This window comes from Xiphophorus couchianus, chromosome 24 (assembly GCF_001444195.1).
Source record: "Xiphophorus couchianus chromosome 24, X_couchianus-1.0, whole genome shotgun sequence".
Taxonomy (NCBI): domain Eukaryota; kingdom Metazoa; phylum Chordata; class Actinopteri; order Cyprinodontiformes; family Poeciliidae; genus Xiphophorus; species Xiphophorus couchianus.
In genome coordinates this window covers 6500901-6522723 of record NC_040251.1, presented here as the reverse complement: position 1 = coordinate 6522723, position 21823 = coordinate 6500901, and the positions used below count along the sequence as shown (strand labels likewise).

General features: G+C 40.3%; 3 protein-coding genes across 4 annotated transcripts; all 3 read right to left on the bottom strand.

Moving 5' to 3' along the window:
• Positions 1 to 5: 5 nt before the first annotated feature.
• LOC114140839 (ladderlectin-like) lies at positions 6 to 3272 on the bottom strand. Its single transcript, XM_028011094.1, has 8 exons — positions 3255 to 3272; positions 3015 to 3118; positions 2850 to 2915; positions 2659 to 2677; positions 2116 to 2210; positions 1772 to 1906; positions 1137 to 1248; positions 6 to 231 (listed from the first exon to the last, which is right to left on the bottom strand). Exons 3-8 carry the CDS (start codon positions 2913 to 2915, stop codon positions 164 to 166), a joined length of 495 nt encoding a protein of 164 aa, XP_027866895.1. The 5' UTR covers positions 3015 to 3118; positions 3255 to 3272; the 3' UTR covers positions 6 to 163.
• Positions 3273 to 5442: 2170 nt separating this feature from the next.
• On the bottom strand, positions 5443 to 8724 carry LOC114140834 (galactose-specific lectin nattectin-like). 2 transcript variants are annotated; one of them, XM_028011086.1, is made up of 7 exons: positions 8656 to 8724; positions 8491 to 8556; positions 7561 to 7576; positions 6880 to 6974; positions 6536 to 6670; positions 5899 to 6010; positions 5443 to 5654 (listed from the first exon to the last, which is right to left on the bottom strand). In XM_028011086.1, exons 2-7 carry the CDS (start codon positions 8554 to 8556, stop codon positions 5569 to 5571), a joined length of 510 nt encoding a protein of 169 aa, XP_027866887.1. In that variant the 5' UTR covers positions 8656 to 8724; the 3' UTR covers positions 5443 to 5568. The 2 variants fall into 2 exon arrangements, with proteins under 2 accessions (XP_027866887.1, XP_027866888.1); XM_028011087.1 differs by having other exon boundaries at positions 5899 to 6013; positions 6539 to 6670.
• Positions 8725 to 12082: 3358 nt separating this feature from the next.
• On the bottom strand, positions 12083 to 19139 carry LOC114140835 (galactose-specific lectin nattectin-like). The gene is made up of 7 exons (XM_028011089.1): positions 18926 to 19139; positions 18761 to 18826; positions 18573 to 18588; positions 13297 to 13391; positions 12962 to 13096; positions 12561 to 12672; positions 12083 to 12299 (listed from the first exon to the last, which is right to left on the bottom strand). The coding sequence occupies exons 2-7, from the start codon at positions 18824 to 18826 to the stop codon at positions 12214 to 12216; spliced, it is 510 nt and encodes a 169-aa protein (XP_027866890.1). The 5' UTR covers positions 18926 to 19139; the 3' UTR covers positions 12083 to 12213.
• Between the last annotated feature and the right edge of the window lie 2684 nt (positions 19140 to 21823).

Below are 21823 nucleotides of genomic sequence, written 5' to 3'. Positions count from 1 at the left end.
TCAGATTTCATAGAAAGAAAATATTTATTTAAGTGATCAAATGAAGTGAAATCAGATTCTTCCAGCAGTGATGTCATCGAGGCTTGACATCCAGGTGGAAGTGACATCACCAGCAGGAAAGCCATATGGGCATTTCAGATTATTAGATATAAGAAGAGAAAGGTTAGACATGTATAGCACAGATGAAGGGAAGCTTCTTGGCACAGTCCTCATCATTCACATGTTCTGCTTCTGCAGAGACAAACAGACAGATCCTGACTGCAAACCTTTGACAAAGACTGGGTCATGATTTGATCAGTTACAGAAAGCATGCAGGGCAGATGAAGTGTCTTGCCCAAGGACACAACAGACATGAATGGAGTGGGGGTTCTGTGGAACTATTATAAAATTATTTTTGTTGAATGTTACATTGATGTATAAGCATGAATTTGCCTTTATAAGTTACAAGGAGAGTACAAGTGGGGTCTTGCTTTGTTCTGCGTTCCCTCCCCCATGGTGTGTCTGGCCTTTGATAGCCTTTAACCAGGCTAGAAGACAGGAACCAAAATGTGGATCAAAGAGGAGGCGAAACAAATGGTCGCAAACTTCATAACTTTGTCCCAGGTCAGGAAATGTGGTTACTGATCAGAGATGTTTGCTTCGAAGTGGTCATCTGTGCTCTGTAGCCCAATAAAACTCTTTGACTACTGGCCTTAAAACAAATGGATGACCGTGCTCTTAGCTAAGGGGGGTGCAGAGCGGTTCAGGACAGTCATTGTGGGGCTGCAGATTAGGAGACACAGAAAAAGGACTTTAGATCTCACTGGGATTGTCTTTGGGTAACTGTATGCATGTTTGATACTTAAGTGGATCTCCAAGATATATCTTGTACTTTTAATAAACTTTGGTTGATTTTATCTCACCGACTCTTCTGGAATCTCCTGCATCGGCGAACCATAACTGGAGACGTGAAAGTCTCCAACAGTTCGAACCCACCAATTATCCTCTGTAATGGGTGGGTTCCAATTCAAACCAGGAACCCACCAATTACAGGACAAACACTTACCTACTAACCCACTGGACACAGAGATATTATAAAAACATACATTTAAACGAAATGATTAAATTACAGATTCTGTAACTCCAGTAATAAATACCTCCTACATTGATGTTCATGCAGTGTTCGACTCCACCATCATTCTTTGGCTCACTGGCTGCCCAGTTGGAAAAAATAAACTTGGAACCATCACTCCACATCCAGATGCCTTCCTGAAAGAACATTTAGTTTTAAGTTCCTATGCAAACAAATCACACAGAACCAACATAGACTTCTGTCACTCATTATAGAAAACATGAACTGCGTTTGGATCGTTTCTATTTAAAACCCTCAGCTGGTCAGAGCAGCCGGTGGAAAACAGAGGCAGGTTCTGGTTCTGTTGGAGGTCTCTTCTCATTCCTCTCCACTGTTGCCACATGCTTCCTCAGCATGAGGGAGTTTAGCATAGTCAGTTATTCAATACAACTAACTGGGTTTCCTGAGATAACTGTTGACCAATTGATATTCTAATCTGCAATTAACTGCATCGTGTTATAACCAGGATCAACTGGAATGTATTTGACTGAACTGACCACTTTATTAGGAACACCTGTTCAATTCAATTCAGTTTATTTATATAACAACAATTCACAACAATTATTGTCTCAAAGCATTTACAAAAAGTGCCATGAGAAATGCATCTTGACATAGAAAGTGATCAACCAAACAGTTATTTATTTGTTTTTAAATTCTCACCTCTGCTGAATCATGAGCTCCAACCCAAGTTGATGTGTGTTTTCCACTTGCATAGAAGATATTCTCTCTGATGAAGTTGTACTCCCCTGTACTGTGGTATGAGGCCAGATGTGAATCCAGTTGGAGGCAATGTTTCTGAAAAAGGCAACGCAGGTTTAAACTTTCCTCTGTGCAGTGAGACAGTTGGTGCAGCTGAATATCGACCTTTAGAAATTATGGTTCTATTTGTTTAACGGAAATCAGTTTCTGTAACCTTGTTGTTGGTGAATCTTATTGTCTCATATCAATAAATTTACATTGTTTTGAATGTAGGAAATCTGCTGTGACCATCACATTTGTTGTACCTCAGCTGAAGCCCAAGACATTTCATTAGACAGAAACATGAAACAGCGACGGTCGAACCAACTCCAGCCTGCAGGGCAGTCAAGTGCTGTTGGAGCTGGGAAATGAGAGAAGGTAAATATATAGATCTGATAATCAGCATAATTTTAACACCAAACACAGTCCAGAAGTTCAGCTGCATCAAACATTATGGTAAAAATACATTAAAGTTATGAGAAAATATATTTACATAATAAAAACTCTGAAATGACACATTTATTGGTTCTGATTCAAATATTTTATTAAGAAAATAATTTGCCTTAGCGTTTCTAGCTGCCTTCTGTAAAAACTACTAGGACCTATCCGCCTTGTGGGATGGGATGTTTCTATACAATATGCACTGACTAAACAATTTATTAATTTACGTTATACAGAAATTAAGTCCAGTACTTTTGCTGAAAGGATGACCCATTAAAGCAAAAGTTTCCTATCTTTTTAAAGAATTTCTTACAAAGTAATTGTCGTTTTTTAGATTATAGAAACTCCAACATAAAAGAAGAACGTACCTCTCAGTTGACATCCGGCCTGTGGATGGAAAAACCCAAAGTTTTAGGACAAAATTCCCAACAGAACAAAGTTTCCTCATTGAACTTCGACCAAATGATGGCTCAGATTGCTCCATCTGATCTACGTCAGTCAGCCAAAGCTCACAACAGAGACATACCAGTCATTGTTTTAAGTCCTTCTCCATACTTACATCAGCTCCATCCCAGAGTCCAAAGCTCAGACCAAGAAGCAGAGTGAAGACAAGACCGGCAGCCATCTGTAGAAAGAATCGTTAGGAAAGTTCATAATTAGTGTCACAAATCATCTCAATCAAAACATAAAGCATCATGATGAGCAGTAGGACTTTAAATGTCACCTTGTTTTGATGGTTAGTTGAAGAGTCTGTTCCAGCAGCAGTTTCTGGTCACAGGATGTCTCAGAGATGGAAACACAGACTTTATATACCTTCAGTTTGTTTGTCTGTGAAGTGGAAATCTTTGAGTAAGTCACTGTCTGTTCTCGTTTTTGTCACTTTTTTACAAAGTGTTCAAGTTGTTGCAGAATCTTCCAGGATTCGGCCAAGGACGTTTTCCTGGTAGCGTGAAGAGTTACTTACCATAAGAACTGATTAGAACCGGACCAAACCGGCTGATGTTGCCACTTCTGCTTCTCTGTCCAGAACAGTGTTCTTGTATGGAATGTACTCTCTGATGACAGAAGTGTATTAAAAATGGACGCATCTGTTAGATGTTGCTCTGAGCTGAAGAAGGGAATCAAGAAGGCCAAACACCACTACAAAAGGAAGGTGGAGGATCATTTTTCCAACGCCAACCCCCGATGTATGTGGCAAGGCCTTCAGATTCTCACAGACTACAAGAACCCCAATACCACCCCCGCTTCTACTGATGTCTCCTTCCTCAACGAACTTAACAACTTCTATGCTCGTTTTGAGAGAGGGAATACCACAACTGCAACCAAAGCAGTTACCGCCTCAGGCCAACAGCCACTGACTTTCCTCCCCACTGACGTAGGAGCGGCTCTGAGCAGGATTAAATCCCACAAGGCTGCGGGTCCTGATGGCATACCTGGACGTGTCCTCAGAACGTGCTCTGGGGAGCTGGCAGGAGTGCTGACGGACATCTTCAACCTGCCCCTGGCCCGCTCTGTGGTACCGACCTGCTTCAAGTCTACCTCCATCGTCCCAATCCCCAAGAATCCCAACCCAACCAGACTCAATGACTACCGCCCGGTAGCCCTTACCCCCATCATTACTAGGTGCTTGGAGTGGCTGGTCTTAGCACACCTCAGATCCTGTCTCCCCCCCACACTAGACCCCCACCAATTTGCCTACAGGCAGAACAGGAGCACAGAGGATGCAGTCTCTATAGCGCTGCACTCTGTCCTTTCTCACCTGGACAGTAAGAACACTTACACCAGACTGCTGTTCTTAGATTTTAGTTCAGCATTCAACACTGTCATCCCATCACAACTCATTACCGAACTCACAGACCTCGGCATCAGTCCACTCATGTGTAACTGGTTGCTCGACTTCCTGACCAGTCGACCTCAACATGTCCGGCTGGACAACCACTTCTCATCCACCATCATCATAAACACCGGAGTGCCACAAGGCTGTGTGATGAGTCCCTTCCTCTACTCCCTCTTCGCCTACGACTGCAGACCTGTCCATGGCTCTAACGCCATCATCAAGTTTGCAGACGACACCACGGTGATCGGCCTCATCAGAGATAATGACGAGGCCTCTTACAGGGAGGAGGTAGACCGTCTGGCTGAGTGGTGCGACAAAAACAACCTGCAGCTGAACACCGAGAAGACCAAGGAGCTTATCGTGGACTTCAGGAGGAACGCTGACCCACCTCCACCCATCCACATTAAGGGGACAGTGGTGGAGCGTGTGGACACCTTTAAGTTCCTGGGAGTCCACATCTCCGAGGCCTGACTTGGACGACCAGCTGTTCCAAACTCATTAAGAAGGCGCATCAGCGCCTCTTCTTCATGAGGACCCTGAGGAAGAACCACCTGTCCTCAGAGACCCTCACGAACTTCTACCGCTGCACCATTGAGAGCATCCTCACCAACTGTATTACAGCTTGGTACGGGAACTGCTCTGTCTCCGACCGGCAGGCGCTGCAGAGGGAGGTGAAAACTGCCCAGTATATCGCCGGGCACCGCTCCCTGCCATCAAGGACATCTACAGGAAGCGGTGTTTGAAAAGGGCCGGGAAAATCACAAAGGACTCCACTCACCCAGCACACACACTCTTTTCCCTCCTGCCCTCTGGGAGGCGCTACAGAAGCCTATGGACCAGAACCACCAGGCACCGGAACAGCTTCTTTCCCACAGCTGTCAGGCTTTTGAACGCCTCCTGACATAAAACATAAACTATAAGGACTGTACTCCCCTATCCTCTCATACAACAATAACACATGGACTATCCTCACACACACACATACAACCTGTAAATTTTATCTGCCATTATTTATCTATAATCCATTCCCTAACATTCTTGTATAATCTGTATAATCTGTGCATATAGCTCCCATATTTATATTTATATTTATACACAATATCTATATCTCTTGCTATAACCCCTTATAGTCCATACATACATAGTCTTGTACATCTGTAAATAAATATTTATATCTCGTAGAGCACTTCTGGATAGATGCAAACTACATCTCGTTGCTTGTACTTGTGACAGTGCAATGACAATAAAGTTGAATTCTATTCTATTCTAATTGGAATCTTAACATATTTTAAATCCTATAATTAAATCAATCAGATTTCATAGAAAGAAAATATTTATTAAAATAAAGTGAAATCAAGTTCTTCCTGCAGTGATGTCATCAAGGCTTGACATCCAGGTGGAAGTGACATCACCAGCAGGAAAGCCATGTGGGCATTTCAGATTAAAAGTCATGAGAAGGGTACAGGGGTCTGACACAGATGAAGGGAAGCTCCTTGGAACAGACATCATCATTCACATAGTCTCGTCCTGTAAAGAGACAAATCCTGACTGCAAACCTTTGACAAAGACTTGGACATGATTTGATCAGTTACAGAAAGCATGCAGGGCAGATGAAGTGTCTTGCCCAAGGACACAACAGACATGAATGGAGTGGGGGTTCGAACCAGGAACCCACCGATTACAGGACAAACTCCTACTTACTAAGCCACCAGATACATACATTAATACAAAATTATTAAATTACAAGTTGTGTATCTCCAGTAATAAATACCATTTAAGTTGATGTCCATGCAGTGTTCGACTCCACCAAAATTATTTGGCTGACCGTAGGACCACTGATCAAACAAAAACTTGGAACCATCACTCCACATCCAGATGCCTTCCTGAAAGAACATTTAGTTTTAAGTTCCTATGCAAACAAATCACACAGAACCAACATAGACTTCTGTCACTCATTATAGAAAACATGAACTGTGTTTGGATCGTTTCTATTTAAAACCCTCAGCTGGTCAGAGCAGCCGGTGGAAAACAGAGGCAGGTTCTGGTTCTGTTGGAGGTCTCTTCTCATTCCTCTCCACTGTTGCCACATGCTTCCTCAGCATGAGGGAGTTTAGCATAGTCAGTTATTCAATACAACTAACTGGGTTTCCTGAGATAACTGTTGACCAATTGATATTCTAATCTGCAATTAACTGCATCGTGTTATAACCAGGATCAACTGGAATGTATTTGACTGAACTGACCACTTTATTAGGAACACCTGTTCAATTCAATTCAGTTTATTTATATAACAACAATTCACAACAATTATTGTCTCAAAGCATTTACAAAAAGTGCCATGAGAAATGCATCTTGACATAAAAAGTCATCAACCAAACAGAGTTATTTATATGTTTTTAAATTCTCACCGCTACTGAATCATGAGCTCCAACCCAAGTTTGTGTGTTTTGTCCAGTTGCATTGTAGATAAGTTTTCTGACGAAGTCGTACTCATTTCTACTGGTCATTGAGGCCAGATTTCCATCCAATTTGACACACAATATCTGAAAAAGGCAAGACAGGTTTAAACTTTCCTCTGTGCAGTGAGACAGTTGGTGCAGCTGAATATCGACCTTTAGAAATTATGGTTCTATTTGTTTAACGGAAATCAGTTTCTATAACCTTGTTGTTGGTGAATCTTATTGTCTCATATCAATAAATTTACATTCTTTTGAATGTAGGAAATCTGCTGTGACCATCACATCTGTTGTACCTCTGCATCAGCCCAGGACTGTTTGACATTCACATACAGGAAACATCGACCGTCGTACCAAGCCCAACCAGGAGTGCACTCATCACAGTCGGCAACTGGGAAATATTAAGAGAGAAAGTAAATACATCCATCCGATAATCATCATCATTTCAACACCAAACACAGTCAAGAGGTTCAGCTTCATCAAACATTATGGTAAAAAATACATTAAAAATATAAGAAATTAATCCAAATTACAGCTTATGAAAATGGGAATTATGTCAATTAATAATTATGAAAAAAGCATAATCAATGTTAAATCAATAGTCAACTAAAAATACTGTACTTCAACCAAAGATTTTATCAGATGACAGTTATTACAAAATATATTCACATGAAAAAACTCTGAAATGACACATTTATTGGTTCTGATTCAGATATTTTATTCAGAAAATAATTTGGCTTCTTAGCGTTTCTAGCTGCCTTCTGTGAAAACTACTGGGACCTATCCACCTTGTGGGATGGGATGTTTCTATACAATATGTACTGACTAAACAATTTATTAATTTACTTTGTAAAGAAATTAAGTCCTGTACTTTTGCTGAAAGGATGACCCAATATAGCCGATCTATGTAAAAGTTTCTTATCTTATATTGTTGTCTTTTAGGTGTTAGAAACTTCAAAAATAAAAGAAGCACGCACCTTCCAGCTGACATGCCTGTGGATGGAAAACCCAAAGTTTTAGAATAAAATTCCCAACAAAACGAAGTTTCTTCATTTTACACAGGTGCTATACAGACATACAAAATGCTGCTTGCTCTGTGACAAGACGAACAATAAATAGTTTATCATGTCTAGACTTTAAAACAAAAACAAGGAAAACACCGCGGGACAGTGAATTTTTAATTGAAGCGAAATAAAAACCTGGTAAAAGTGCAGAAAACAATTATTATTTGTTCAAAAGAAAAGATAGCGATGCTGAAGATAAAACGTTACTGCAGATGCTACTAGATGAAATTATCAGTATTAATACATGTCAGTGGAAATAGCACAAAAAATTAGGCTACTCAAGTAAAACTACAGTTATTTTGGATTTTAAAATTGCACTTAAATACATGTAGTTACTAAAATTAAAAGCATCATGTGCCTCAATAAAATTTTACCTCAGTTACTTTGTGATGAGCAAAACAAAGTTCTGCTCATTAAAGAAAATGTTTCTGGTGTTTTCTTATGTTTATCTTTACTCATTGATGGATATTATTTCAAATGTAACTGAGTAACTGTACTCAAAACAAATTCAAGTAAAAGTAAAAGTTCGGGTTTTGGAAACAACTTAAAGGACAAATTAGTTGTTTTACTGGTATTACAGCAATTGATATAAATGGAATTAATTGCTTTCCACCCTGTATGGCAGAACCAAAATACATATCTTTTCCACATTGTGAAGTGCTTCTACTTCTGTGTTATCCATACAGGTAGCATATAGTACAGTAAAATATTTATGACTGTATTTATTTTGGTTTGCACAATGAGCCACTGATGATTTTTCTCATAGTACCAGCAAGAATTTAAAACTACTTTCACCCCAGCATACCAGTCATCTTTTCCATTTGAGTCCTTCTCCATACTTACATCAGCTCCATCCCAGAGTCCAAAGCTCAGACCAAGAAGCAGAGTGAAGACAAGACCGGCAGCCATCTGTAGAAAGAATCGTTAGGAAAGTTCATAATTAGTATCACAAATCAACTCAATCATGACATAAAGCATCATGATGAGCAGTAGGACTTTAAATGTCACCTTGTTTTGATGGTTAGTTGAAGAGTCTGTTCCAGCAGCAGTTTCTGGTCACAGGATGTCTCAGAGATGGAAACACAGACTTTATATACCTTCAGTTTGTTTGTCTGTGAAGTGGAAATCTTTGAGTAAGTCACTGTCTGTTCTCGTTTTTGTCACTTTTTTACAAAGTGTTCAAGTTGTTGCAGAATCTTCCAGGATTCGGCCAAGGACGTTTTCCTGGTAGCGTGAAGAGTTACTTACCATAAGAACTGATTAGAACCGGACCAAACCGGCTGATGTTGCCACTTCTGCTTCTCTGTCCAGAACAGTGTTCTTGTATGGAATGTACTCTCTGATGACAGAAGTGTATTAAAAATGGACGTATCTGTGAGATGCTGCTCTGCTTTTCCAGACTCTGTTGGATTCAAAGTCCTTTGACTGCCTTCAAATAAAACACTTGAAAGATAAAGTTGAAACTTTATCAATTCTTGAGTGGTTTCTCTAGCTGTGTGATAAGGAATTTCCACCACATTCTTGGTGTCAGAAGTGGGATCTGTCATGCCAGAAGGACTCTGTGGCAGAGGACAAGAGCATTCGGCCATCCTGAAGACTCAAAAACCAGCTTCAGTCCTCCTGTGTTAAAAACAGGGCAGGTTCTGGATCCTTCTCCAGATTTATGTCTCAAGACAATCCTGTCACAGAGGTCTAGAGATTTCTCACCTGTTAAATGTGAAACCCTTGAACATTGTTACAGTGCCTTGCGAAAGTGTTCAACCTTTTGCCGCTTTTCAGCCTCCAGACAGAAAGATCTAAAATGTTTATTATTTTGTGAAGAACCAACAACACGTGGGAAACAATCATGAGGTGGAACAAAATTTATTGGATAAGCAGGTCCCAGGTACTGCTGTGGAGAATTTAAAGCCGGATTTGGATACAAAAAGATTTCCCAAGCTTTAAGCATCTCAAGGAGCACTAAGCAAGTGATCATATTGAAATGGAAGGAGTATCAGACCAAATCCACCAAGATTCCCTCTAAACTTTCTTCTGGAACAAGGAGAAGAAAGATCAGAGATGCAGCCAAGAGGCATATGATCACTCTGGAAGAACTGCAGAGATCAACAGTTGAGGCGGGAGAGTCTGTCCATAGGACAACAATCAGTGGTACACTGCACAAATCTGACCTTTATGGAAGAGCTGCAAGAAGAAAGCCATTTCTCAAAGATATTCAAAAATGTATGGTTTAAAATTTGCCACAATCAATGTGGGAGACACAGCAAACATGTGGAAGAAGGAGCTCTGGTCAGATAAAACCAAAATCAAACTTTTTGGTCACAATCCAAAACGAAAGACAGCTCATCACCCTGAACACACCATCCCCACTGTCCAACATGGTGGTGGCAGCATCATGGTTTGGGCCTGCTTTTCTTCAGCAGGGACAGGGAAGATGGTTAAAATTGATGGGAAGCTGGATGGAGCCAAATACAGAACCATTCTGGAAGAAAACCTGTTACACTAAAATAGTAACAATTTTAGTGTCATGAAGTGCGGTGATGTGAATGGTGAGGCAGACGCAGCAGACCCAGAATGAGATGATAATGGAGATTTAATAATTAGAACGAGGTGCAAACAAATCCAAAAAACAGTCCAAAATCCTGGCAGCACAGCAGAGCAGAAGGCAGAGGCTCAGCACTGGTAGCAACAGGACATACGAGGACAAACGACAACACACGACTTGCTTAGACACACGACAAGGACCCGACAAAGACACAGACACACAGGTGACACTAAATACACAGGAGGTAATCAGGGAACGAGAAACACCTGGGGACTAATCAAAGGGAGACAGGACAATACGGAGACTCAGAGACAGAGAAAACTCTAAATAAACACACAGAAAAACATAGATCCTGACAGTTAGGTCTTTATGTTTGAAGCCTGAAAAGTGGAAAAAGGTTGAAAAGTTCAAGGGGGTCGAATACTTTTGCAAGGCGCTGTGTCTATGGCTGTCGTAGCTTTGAACCGCTAAACATTGTGTCCTTTTTTCTGATTTTTTCCGTGATTGTGGTATTTTTCTGACCACTGATATTCCTGACTCAATGGACAGTAATGCTGCACGATAAGTCATGTAATGTCTCAACATGGCCATTAGAAACCAAATCCAAAAGAAAGCATTAATTACCTTAGAAAAATGCAAAATATGAAGACATTTCTCCAGAGAGCGCTGTGCGACCCAGGAAAAAAGCAGTCCCACATCAGTGACCTAAACTAACTGTCTTAGCTCAGTTACTTTTATATCAAAGTACATCAGGGTGTGTTTTTGCTTTCTGATGTTATCGTTGAGAGGTGGACTCATCCTACATCCCAGCAGAAAATCTGCTGCACGTAGGCAACGCGGGAGACTTCTGCCCGGATCCAATGCAGGTGTCATATTATAAGAAAACAATTCTACCAAAGGTCACAGAATGAATCTATCCTCTATCCAAGCCATCCTCTCACAACTCCTTACCATCGTTTTCCCAAGCTAAGAAAAATGGATGTGCTATTCAATGCAGAAACATTTTCTACTCAAAGAGCGTGGGACAGAATTTACTTTCATCTGTTCAAACTGCTCCAAACTAGCTGCTGAGTCTGCACAGAGCTCTCCTGATCTCTCCTTTGACCCAGTGCATTACTACATTAAACAGCAGATTTTGATTGATTTGATTCATATAATATCTTTAAACTCCTATAACAGACATGAGCAATTTCAACACTAAGACAACTATTCCACTCAATATTTTCTGATTAGTTTTCTACTTCTTTGATTATGATGAACTAGAAACATTTTGCAGATGAATAGATGACTTAAACTCTTAAAGTGATGTACTATAAAACACTGCGCTACGTAGACTGATTCTAATCAAATCATGATTATTATATGTAAAGAAAAAAGCCCTACTGACTAAGTTATATATTGATTAAACCATGAGTATAAATCGAACCTAAACTGAGGCCTACTAAAAACAAACATAATTAAACTCATATCTCCAGCGTTAGAAAGTTGATTCTCCGTCTGCTGAAAAATGTCTGTATTCATGTGTTTTGGATCATCATCCTGCTGTCAGACCTAATAACGACCCAACTGCAGTATTCTGGTTGGGTCAACAGATTTTTAACTAAAGATGCTCTGGTGTTTCAGAGGTTTATGATGACAAACATTTTTACAAGGTTTCATTAAGTATAAAATATTTCTGACATTAGTGAATTTGTTCAAAACAGGTGGTACAGAGTTTATGAAAACTGTTCATATTTCATAGATTGTTATTACTATACTGATGCACTGATATTCTGATGATTTTCAGCATAAAGTTATAGCTGAGATTTAGAACTATTACCAATTAATTTATAAGTTGCTGCTTAATTGGAATTGTGACACATTTTAAATCCTATAATTAAGTCAATCAGATTGCATAGAAAGAAAACATTTATTTAAATGATCAACTGAAGTGAAATCAGGTTCTTCCAGCAGTGATGTCATCAAGGCTTGACATCCAGGGGGAAGTGACATCACCAGCAGGAAAGCCATATGGGCATTTCAGATTAAAAGGCATTAAGAGCTTTGACGTGTCTGGCACAGACGAAGGGGAGCAACACGCCACAGACATCATCATTCACATAGTCTCGTCCTGTAAAGAGACAAATCCTGACTGCAAACCTTTGACAAAGACTTGGACATGATTTGATCAGTTACAGAAAGCATGCAGGGCAGATGAAGTGTCTTGCCCAAAAACACAACAGACATGAATGGAGTGGGGGTTCGAACCAGGAACCCACCGATTACAGGACAAACTCCTACTTACTAAGCCACCAGACACAAAGATATTATACAAAATATATTTTAAACTAAACTATATAATTACAAGTACTGATTTCCCAGTAATAAATACCTGCAAAGTTGATGTCCATGCAGTTTTGGTTTCCACCGCTATTGCTTGGTTCACCAAGGCCCCAGTGATGAAACATAAACTTGGAACCATCACTCCACATCCAGGTGCCTTCCTGAAAGAACATCTTATTTTTAAGTTCCTATGCAAACAAATCACACAGAACCAACCTAGACTTCTGTCACTCATTATAGAAAATGTGAACCAGAAACTCCAACAGAACCAAGTTTGTCTGTTTGACTGAACTGACCACTTAATTAGGAACACCTGTTCAATTCAATTCATTAATATGACAATTCACAATTATTGTCTCAAAGCATTTACAAAAAGTGTCATGAGAAATGCATCTTGACATAAAAAGTGATCAACCAAACAGAGTTATTTATTTGTTTTTAAATTCTCACCTGTGCTGAATCAAAACCTCCAACCCAAGTTTGTGTGTCTCTTCCAGATTCAGTGACGATAAGCTCTCTGATGAAGTTGTACTCATTTGTACTGCGCATTGAGGCCAGATGTCCTTCCAATGAGAGGCAGAGTCTCTGAAAAAGGCAAGACAGGTTTAAACTTTCCTCTGTGCAGTGAGACAGTTGGTGCAGCTGAATATCAACCTTTAGAAATTATGGTTCTATTTGTTTAATGGAAATCAGTTTCTATAACCTTGTTGTTGGTGAATCTTATTGTGTTATATCCATAAATTTACATTTTTTGAAATCTGCTGTGACCATCACATCTGTTGTACCTCAGCTTTAGCCCAGGACATTTTAACTTTCACATACAGGAAACATCGACCGTCGTACCAAGCCCAACCAGGACCACACTTTTCACAGTTGGCAACTGGAAAATATTAAGAGAGAAAGTAAATGCATCAATCTGATAATCAGCATAATTTTAACATGAAACACAGTCCAGAAGTTGCAACAAACATTATGATAAAAGTACATTTAAAAAATATGTGAAATTAACAGAAATGACAGATTATAAAAATGGGAATCATGTCAATTGATAATAAAAAAGTATAATCAATATTAAATTAAGTCAATAATAAAGTAAAAATAGTTAACTTTAACAAAAGATTTTATTAGATGACAGTTTACATTTACATGAAAAACCTCTGTGTTATGATTTTAGGTAGGTTTTCGGCTCACATGCAGAACACTCTCAGGAGATGAAAAGAGAAGTAAATAAAGATTCTTGAACAAACAAGAAAATGTGAATGAATGAGCTCTTCTCAGGGTTTGACTGGAAGCCAGGAACAACAAACCTTCTGACCAGGTGAGCATTGTGGGGCTGGGATCCTTCTCCAGTCAGTGAAGAGGCGGTTCTGTTCTGAAGTGCAGTTTAGAACAGTGATGGTATTTGACCAGATGTTTCTGCAATTACGGATGTAGCTTTGAACAGAAGTAACTGATTTCTTTCTCATCTGCAAGGAAAAGCAGAGGTTGATAACCGAGAGAGATGTGTGTGTTGTGAGTACAATCAAGCCAGGGTATGGTTCCATTCAGATGGACTTGTGGAAGTAAGGCATTTGAGGGTGGATTCCAGTTCTTGATTCATTTGTTCGGACTGTCCGTTGGATTGTGGATAATAACCGGATGGCTCCGATGGCTGAGCAGAATTGTTTCCAGACTTGTGAAATGAACAGAGGACCTTGGTCTGATAGGTTTCTTGTGGGATGCCATGAAGACAGAAGACATGTTTGATAAGGAGTTGGGCGGTCTGGAATGCGGTGGGAAGTTTTCTGAGGGGAATAAGGTAACAAGCCTTAAAAAATGGTCGATAATGGTTAAGATGGTGGTCATACCTTTGAATACGAGGAATTCTGTGACAAAGTCTAAAAGATGTGACACCAGGGTCTCTTGGGGATGGCTAGAGGTTGGAGCAGACCGGATGGTGATGAGAAGATTTGTCGCAGGCACAGATTGAACAGGCAAGGATGTATTCTCTGACATCTTAATGAATTGATGGCCACCAGAAGTGGTGATTGATGAGAGCTGTAGTTCTACTGGTTCTGGGATGAGCAGAGAATTTGGCAGAATGAAACCAGTGGATGACGCCAGCTCTGATTGAGGCGTACGCATACGTATGGTTAGGTGGGCTAGTTTTAGGACCTGGTTTGGACCGTAGAGCTTGATTAATGACGTCTTCTATTTTCCCGGTGATGGTGGCTGTGGAGCAGGTGGGCGGAAGAATTGGAGAAGATTCTTTCACAGATTCATCAGGTGAGTGTAGTCTGGATAGTGCGTCAGGCTTGATGTTCTTCGAACCGGGTCTGTTAGAAATAGAGAAGTTAAAACAGGAGAAGAATAGTGACCAATGGGATTGTCGGGGATTTAAATGTTTGGCTGCTTGGAGATAAGAGAGGTTCTTGTGTTCTGTCCAGACCAGCACAGGATGTTCTGCACCCTCCAACCAATGACTCCACTCCTCCAAGGCAAGTTTTATATCCATTAGCTCTCCATCGCCTATGTCGTAATTACTCTTGGTGGGAGAGAGCCTGCAGGAAAAGAATGCAGATAGGTGAATTTTGTTATCAGAACTTGTACACTGGGAGAGGACAGCTCCAACTCCAGTCTCAGATGCATCCACTGCCACAATGAACCGCTTGCTGGGGTTGGGCTGGCTGAGTATGGGCGCGTGAGAAAACAAGTTTATTAGACAGAGGAAGGTGGTGTTGGCTTTGGGGGTCCAAAAAATGAAGTCTTGGAGGTTAGGGCTGTTAAAGGTGCAGCTGTTTGACTATAGTTTCTGATAAAGCAGCCATAGAAATTAATGAAACCCAGGAATCTTTGTAGTTGTTTGCATGTTTGTGGTAAGGCCCGTCAAGAACTGCCTGGATCTTTTCAGGAGTAGGCCATAGCAGTCCGCCCTGAGGTTGTACCCTAAAAAGGTAAAAGGTGATGATTTATGACATTCGCACTTCTCTGCTTTGTCATACAGTTTGTTTTCTAGACGGTGCTGGAGAACCATACGAATATGTTTACTATGACCTGACAGAGTTTTGGAGTATATGAGGATGTCATCAAAGTACACAAAAAACAAAATGTTCTGAAAATCTTGGCGGACATCATTAATGAGGGCTTGGAAGAAGGCGGGCGCATTGCAGAGACCGAATGGCATCACCAGATAATCAAAATGTCCTATGGGAGTTTTGAAGGTGGTCTTTCGTTCAGCCCCCTGGCAGACCCAGAGCAAGTGGTGGACGTTGCGGAGGTCGAGTTTTATGAAGATGGTGTCACCGTGAACTGGTTTGAAAGCTGAGGAGATTAAAAGGAGAGGATATTTATTTTTGACAGTGATTTGGTTCAAAATACGGTAGTCGATGCAGGAACGCAGGGATCCATCGTTCTTTTCCACAAAGAAAAACCCCGCTCCTAACAGGGAAGAAGAGCAGCGCATTATGTCTGCAGCAAGCGAGTCTCTTATGCAAGTCTCCATGGCTTCTTGTTCTGGGCGTGAAATGTTAAATAACTGACTGGAGGGTAATGGAGCACCAGACAGGAGATCAATAGCACAATCATATGGTTGATGAGGGGGTAAAGAAAAAGCTTTGGTTTTACTGAATTCTGCAGTGAGATTGTGATATTCAGAAGGTATATGTGGGGGGAAAGGTGGAACGGAGACAAGTGGAGTGACAAGAAGAAGACCAGGACTCAATATCTAATTTGGACCAGTTGATGTGTGGATTGTGTTGTCATAACCAGAAATAACCTAGGACAACAGAAGACTTAGATGTGGGAAAAACAAAAAAGGAAATTTCTTCACAGTGTTTACCAGAGATTATGAGATGGAGGAGTTTAGTCATGTGAATGAGCTGAGGTAATGGCTTGCCATCGAGAGCAGTGACTCGTAGGGGAGAGATAAGTGGAAAAGTCTCAATCTGGGATTGTTGAATTATGCCTCAATCTATTAAATTGTGTTCACAGCCGGAATCAAAGAGAACTGAAAGGTTTAGAGAATCATTATTGAATTCTAGTGTGGCAGGGAGCAGTAGTCGGGGAGATGATTTCTCTTTCAGGTGGCCCTCCAGCCTCCTCGAATCTACTGGCAAACTTGGGCTTTTGGTCAAATGGGACAGTGTGCAATAAAATGTCCCACTACCCTGCAATAAGGCACTGCTTTGAATCCATATGCCTCTGACACTGGAGTTAACCAGGTTCTACCAATCTGCATAGGTTCAGGCTCTGAGGCTTTTGGTGGAGAAGGTGGGCATAACAGGGGAGTAGTGCAAGGTGGGTTGGACCTGGAAGTTGGAAATTTCCTGTATTACGTTCCTGCAGTCAATTATCCAAACAGGTGGCAAAGGAAATTAATTCATTATGAGATTTTGGTTAGTCTAATGTAACCAATTCAATTTTCAAAAATTTGTTTTTTGCATGGAAAAGGGGACTTTTAAGCGCAGATGCATTCCAGTTGGAAGCAGCTGCACAGATTCTGAAGTCAATGGCAAATTCTGCGACTAATTTATTACCCTGTTTTAATTTCTGGACAGAGAAGTGTGATCAGGATCCTGATTGAAAGTTTGCTTAAACTCCACCAAGAATTCTTTGAACATAATGCTATAATCGTTGACATCTTGGAACCAGGTTTCCACCCACTCCAACGCTCTGCCTGTGAGTAATGAGATGATATAGCTTATCTTAGAACCGTCACGTGGAAAACTTTGAGGAGAGTGGTTAAAAGCATTGTAAAAGTGAGCATTGCAACAGGAACCCCCTGCAATGGCTTACATCACCTGCACATTTTTCTGGTGAAGTGAGACGAAAAACTCATGGGTAGACTGGAATTGTGGGTGGAGCTGGAGCTCGGTCAGGGGAAGGAGGAGAAGCTGGTTTGAAAGTTGTGCAAGAGGTGGGTTAATTGATCCAGACATTGATTAGTTTGATCCTGCTGATCACAGAGACACCTAAGGACAGAATCATGAGATTGTATGAGAGAATTCTGTTCTGAAAGAGGTCTGGTCAACCCAGCAGACTGGAAGCTGGGAACAACTGGATCACTGAAAACAGAGTAGACAAGAGCTGAGTAGGTAGCGGAGTGAGGACAAAACTGCATGATAAATTCTCTCGCTTACAGCTCAGTTTGGAGCAATTTGAGCCATACAATCCGAGCACGTACGGCTCAAATCGCTCCATCTGATCTACATCAGTCAGCCAAACTCAAAACAGGGACATACCAGTCATTGTTTTAAGTCCTTCTCCATACTTACATCAGCTCCATCCCAGAGTCCAAAGCTTAGACCAAGTAGCAGAGTGAAGACAAGTGGCGAGTACGTGAGAAAAAGGAGTTTGGGAGTTGTCAGTCAAGGAAGATGGAACCAGGAAATGGACAGAGGATCTTGAGACTTGAGAAGGTAACCAGGGTGACACTAAAGAGCAGATCCCAGTGAAACACAGAGAAGACCTTCAAAAAAGATCAGAAAGGTGAGCTCGAAGGTTATCACAAAAACTTGAGGAAAAAAACACAGTGGTGACTTCTCTGAGGCTTGAAGTACCATAGTAGACAACACTCAGGCATCAAAGGACTGACACCCTGCTCCTCTTAAAGCCAGGATAACAACGGGGATTATCTGCAGGTGCGATCAATAATCAGCAGATCTGCTCTCTGGTGACAGCAGCCCCATGGCTCCATCTAGTGGAGAACCTGAGGAGATGGAAGGAAATAGAAATCCCCCACACACAGGTCCCAAAACCCCGGTTCCCAAATCTGAAATTACACAATTATTGTTCTGATTCAGTTATTTTACTCAGAAAATAATTTACCTTCTTAGCATTTCTAGCTGCCTTTTGTAAAAACTACTGTGATCTATGCACCTTGTAGGATGGGATGTTTCTATACAATACTGACTGAACAATTTATTAATTTACTTTAACAGAAATTAACTCCTCTACTTCTGCGTAAAGGACAACCCAATATATCCAATCTATGCAAAAGTTTCCTAAGTTTTTAAAGAATTTCTCACAAAGTAATTGTCGTCTTTTAGGTGTTAGAAACTCCAACAATAAAAGAAGCACGTACCTTTCATTTGAGCTGCCTGTGGATGGAAAAACCCAAAGTTTTAGGACAAAATTCCCAACAGAACAAAGTTTCCTCATTGAACTTCGACCAAATGATGGCTCAGATTGCTCCATCTGATCTACGTCAGTCAGCCAAAGCTCACAACAGAGACATACCAGTCATTGTTTTAAGTCCTTCTCCATACTTACATCAGCTCCATCCCAGAGTCCAAAGCTCAGACCAAGAAGCAGAGTGAAGACAAGACCGGCAGCCATCTGTAGAAAGAATCATTAGGAAAGTTCATAATTAGTATCACAAATCAACTCAATCATGACATAAAGCATCATGATGAGCAGTAGGACTTTAAATGTCACCTTGTTTTGATGGTTAGTTGAAGAGTCTGTTCCAGCAGCAGTTTCTGGTCACAGGATGTCTCAGAGATGGAAACACAGACTTTATATACCTTCAGTTTGTTTGTCTGTGAAGTGGAAATCTTTGAGTAAGTCACTGTCTGTTCTCGTTTTTGTCACTTTTTTACAAAGTGTTCAAGTTGTTGCAGAATCTTCCAGGATTCGGCCAAGGACGTTTTCCTGGTAGCGTGAAGAGTTACTTACCATAAGAACTGATTAGAACCGGACCAAACCGGCTGATGTTGCCACTTCTGCTTCTCTGTCCAGAACAGTGTTCTTGTATGGAATGTACTCTCTGATGACAGAAGTGTATTAAAAATGGACGTATCTGTGAGATGCTGCTCTGCTTTTCCAGACTCTGTTGGATTCAAAGTCCTTTGACTGCCTTCAAATAAAACACTTGAAAGATAAAGTTGAAACTTTATCAATTCTTGAGTGGTTTCTCTAGCTGTGTGATAAGGAATTTCCACCACATTCTTGGTGTCAGAAGTGGGATCTGTCATGCCAGAAGGACTCTGTGGCAGAGGACAAGAGCATTCGGCCATCCTGAAGACTCAAAAACCAGCTTCAGTCCTCCTGTGTTAAAAACAGGGCAGGTTCTGGATCCTTCTCCAGATTTATGTCTCAAGACAATCCTGTCACAGAGGTCTAGAGATTATTCCTTTTGTTTTCATGCTGGCTGCTCTGTGTTTAGCAGTGATCACCTTGCCTTTTTTGGAAACAATTAGAAACCTTCTGCAGTCTGAATGATGTTCCAGTGAGTTTGCTGTATATCAGGGTTAGGATCAGTGAGTTATTTCTAGTTCGTTCTTGACATGCAGCTTTATGTCATCCATGAAAAGATGGCCAATGATTACTCCTCTTCAGACTGGCATGTGTCGATATTCTATAGTTCAAAGCACAGATGACAGCCATCAGGTGGACGGCTTTTAATGTGCTGTACACCAGACAGCGCATTTAGAGAATCTTCCTTTTTATCATAGAGATACTTCTGTTCCAGTAGTTTATGGGCCGCACCAGAGTCAAATTCTAATATAATCCTATTGCCATTTTTGGAGGTTAACAATGTTATTTTTTATCCAGTTTGATTCAAATAGGATGATGCATGTGTGATTTATGTTCAACTGTATGCAAACGGCGAGGGATTGCAATTTGCCATCCAACCAAGCCCACATGCTCTAGTCACCACCTGTATAGCAATCGATGGTAATTCAACATTGGATTATGGTCAATATGGTTGATTTTTTGTTGAGTTCGACAATTGATGGTGGGTCAACCATCAAACAATCATCTAATTCTAGCCAAGTAAACAATGTTGAAAATGTGTCATTGAATCAAAGTTGTTTTGTGGTTGAAAATGCCAACATCTGATTTTGTTTTTTTAAATTTCCTTTATTTAACCAGGTAAACCCCATTGAGCTCTAGACCTCATTTTCAAGAGGGAACTGCATCTGCGACACATAGTAACCTGGTTACAAAATAAAACTAATTTATACATATGCACAAGCGTAAGACAATAGAAAACAATTTAAAAGCAGTGACACTGTTTAATAGAATCTCGTTTTTAAGAACCGCTCGAAATAAATCCAATGAAATCAGTTCTGACATCTTGAGTTCAGACTGGAGCTGATTCTAGGCTGTAGGAGCCATAACACTGAATGCTTGCTTCCCCTTTTCAGCTTGAACACATGGAACTTGCAAAAGAAAAATGTTATTAGAGCGTAAAGAATAGTAAATAACAGATCTATGCAAAAGAGAGCCTAAGTATGCTGGAGCCAAGCCTAGTAGAGATTTATAAATGAGGATCATCAGGTGATTGTTTTTTGTACGCTTAAAGGAGGCCATTCAGCTTTTGCATACAACTCACAATGATGTGTAAGACATCTGCTACCAGATAGAAACCTTAAAGCACAATAATACACAATATTCAATGATTGAAGGCTATTTGGTCAAAGCATTCATATATACAACATCTCCATAATCCAGGAGTGGCAGGAATGTTGCTGCTACCAATTTACTTCTAGCTTTGAGAGAGAAACAAGATCCATTTCGGTAATGAAACCTAATCTTCATTTTCAATATTCGTAAAAAATTTGCTATGTGATTTTTAAAAGAAAGCTCTTTATCTAGCATAAAGCCAAGATATTTATAATTACTGACCAACTCAATGTGTGCACCTACAGCAGTGGTAAGCAAAAGAGGGATTTCTGGTAGTTTTCAAGAGTGTGAAAAAAATCATTGCTTTTGTCTTATCCACATTCAAAACCAACTTCAGAGTTTGTAATCTTGTTTCAACTACATTGAAAGCAGACTGAAAATACTGTATTGCCTGTGATAGTGATGAAGAAAAGCAGTAAATTACTAAATCATCTGCATAAAAATGATAAAAAGCATTAGACAAATTGTCACACAAGTTTATTTATATAGATAGACAATAAAAGTGGACCAAGAACTGAACCCTGTGGTACATCATCTAAAATAGTAAGAATAGAAGAAGTGAAGCCAGCCAATTGAACTCTCTGGGTTCTGTACGACAAGTAATCAGCTACCCACAGAAAATTGTGGTCAATATGTGCTTTAAGGATTTTAACAGGTATGACCTGATCAATGTGTGGTCAATATTCAATCAATATACTGTATGCTGCTTGTTGAACCCCGTCTCCTCCTTTCCTCCTCTTTTGAACTCTGGGTGAGAGCATTTTATTATTGAGCAGGGATTTAACATGTTTTAAATTAAGCACTGTAATAAGCACAGTTGAAGACAGTAGGTTGTGATTCCTTTCTTTACATTTTCTTACTTGTCCATAAAAATTATTACTGACTGTTTGTGATATATTGACACAAAAACATCTACAAGTCACT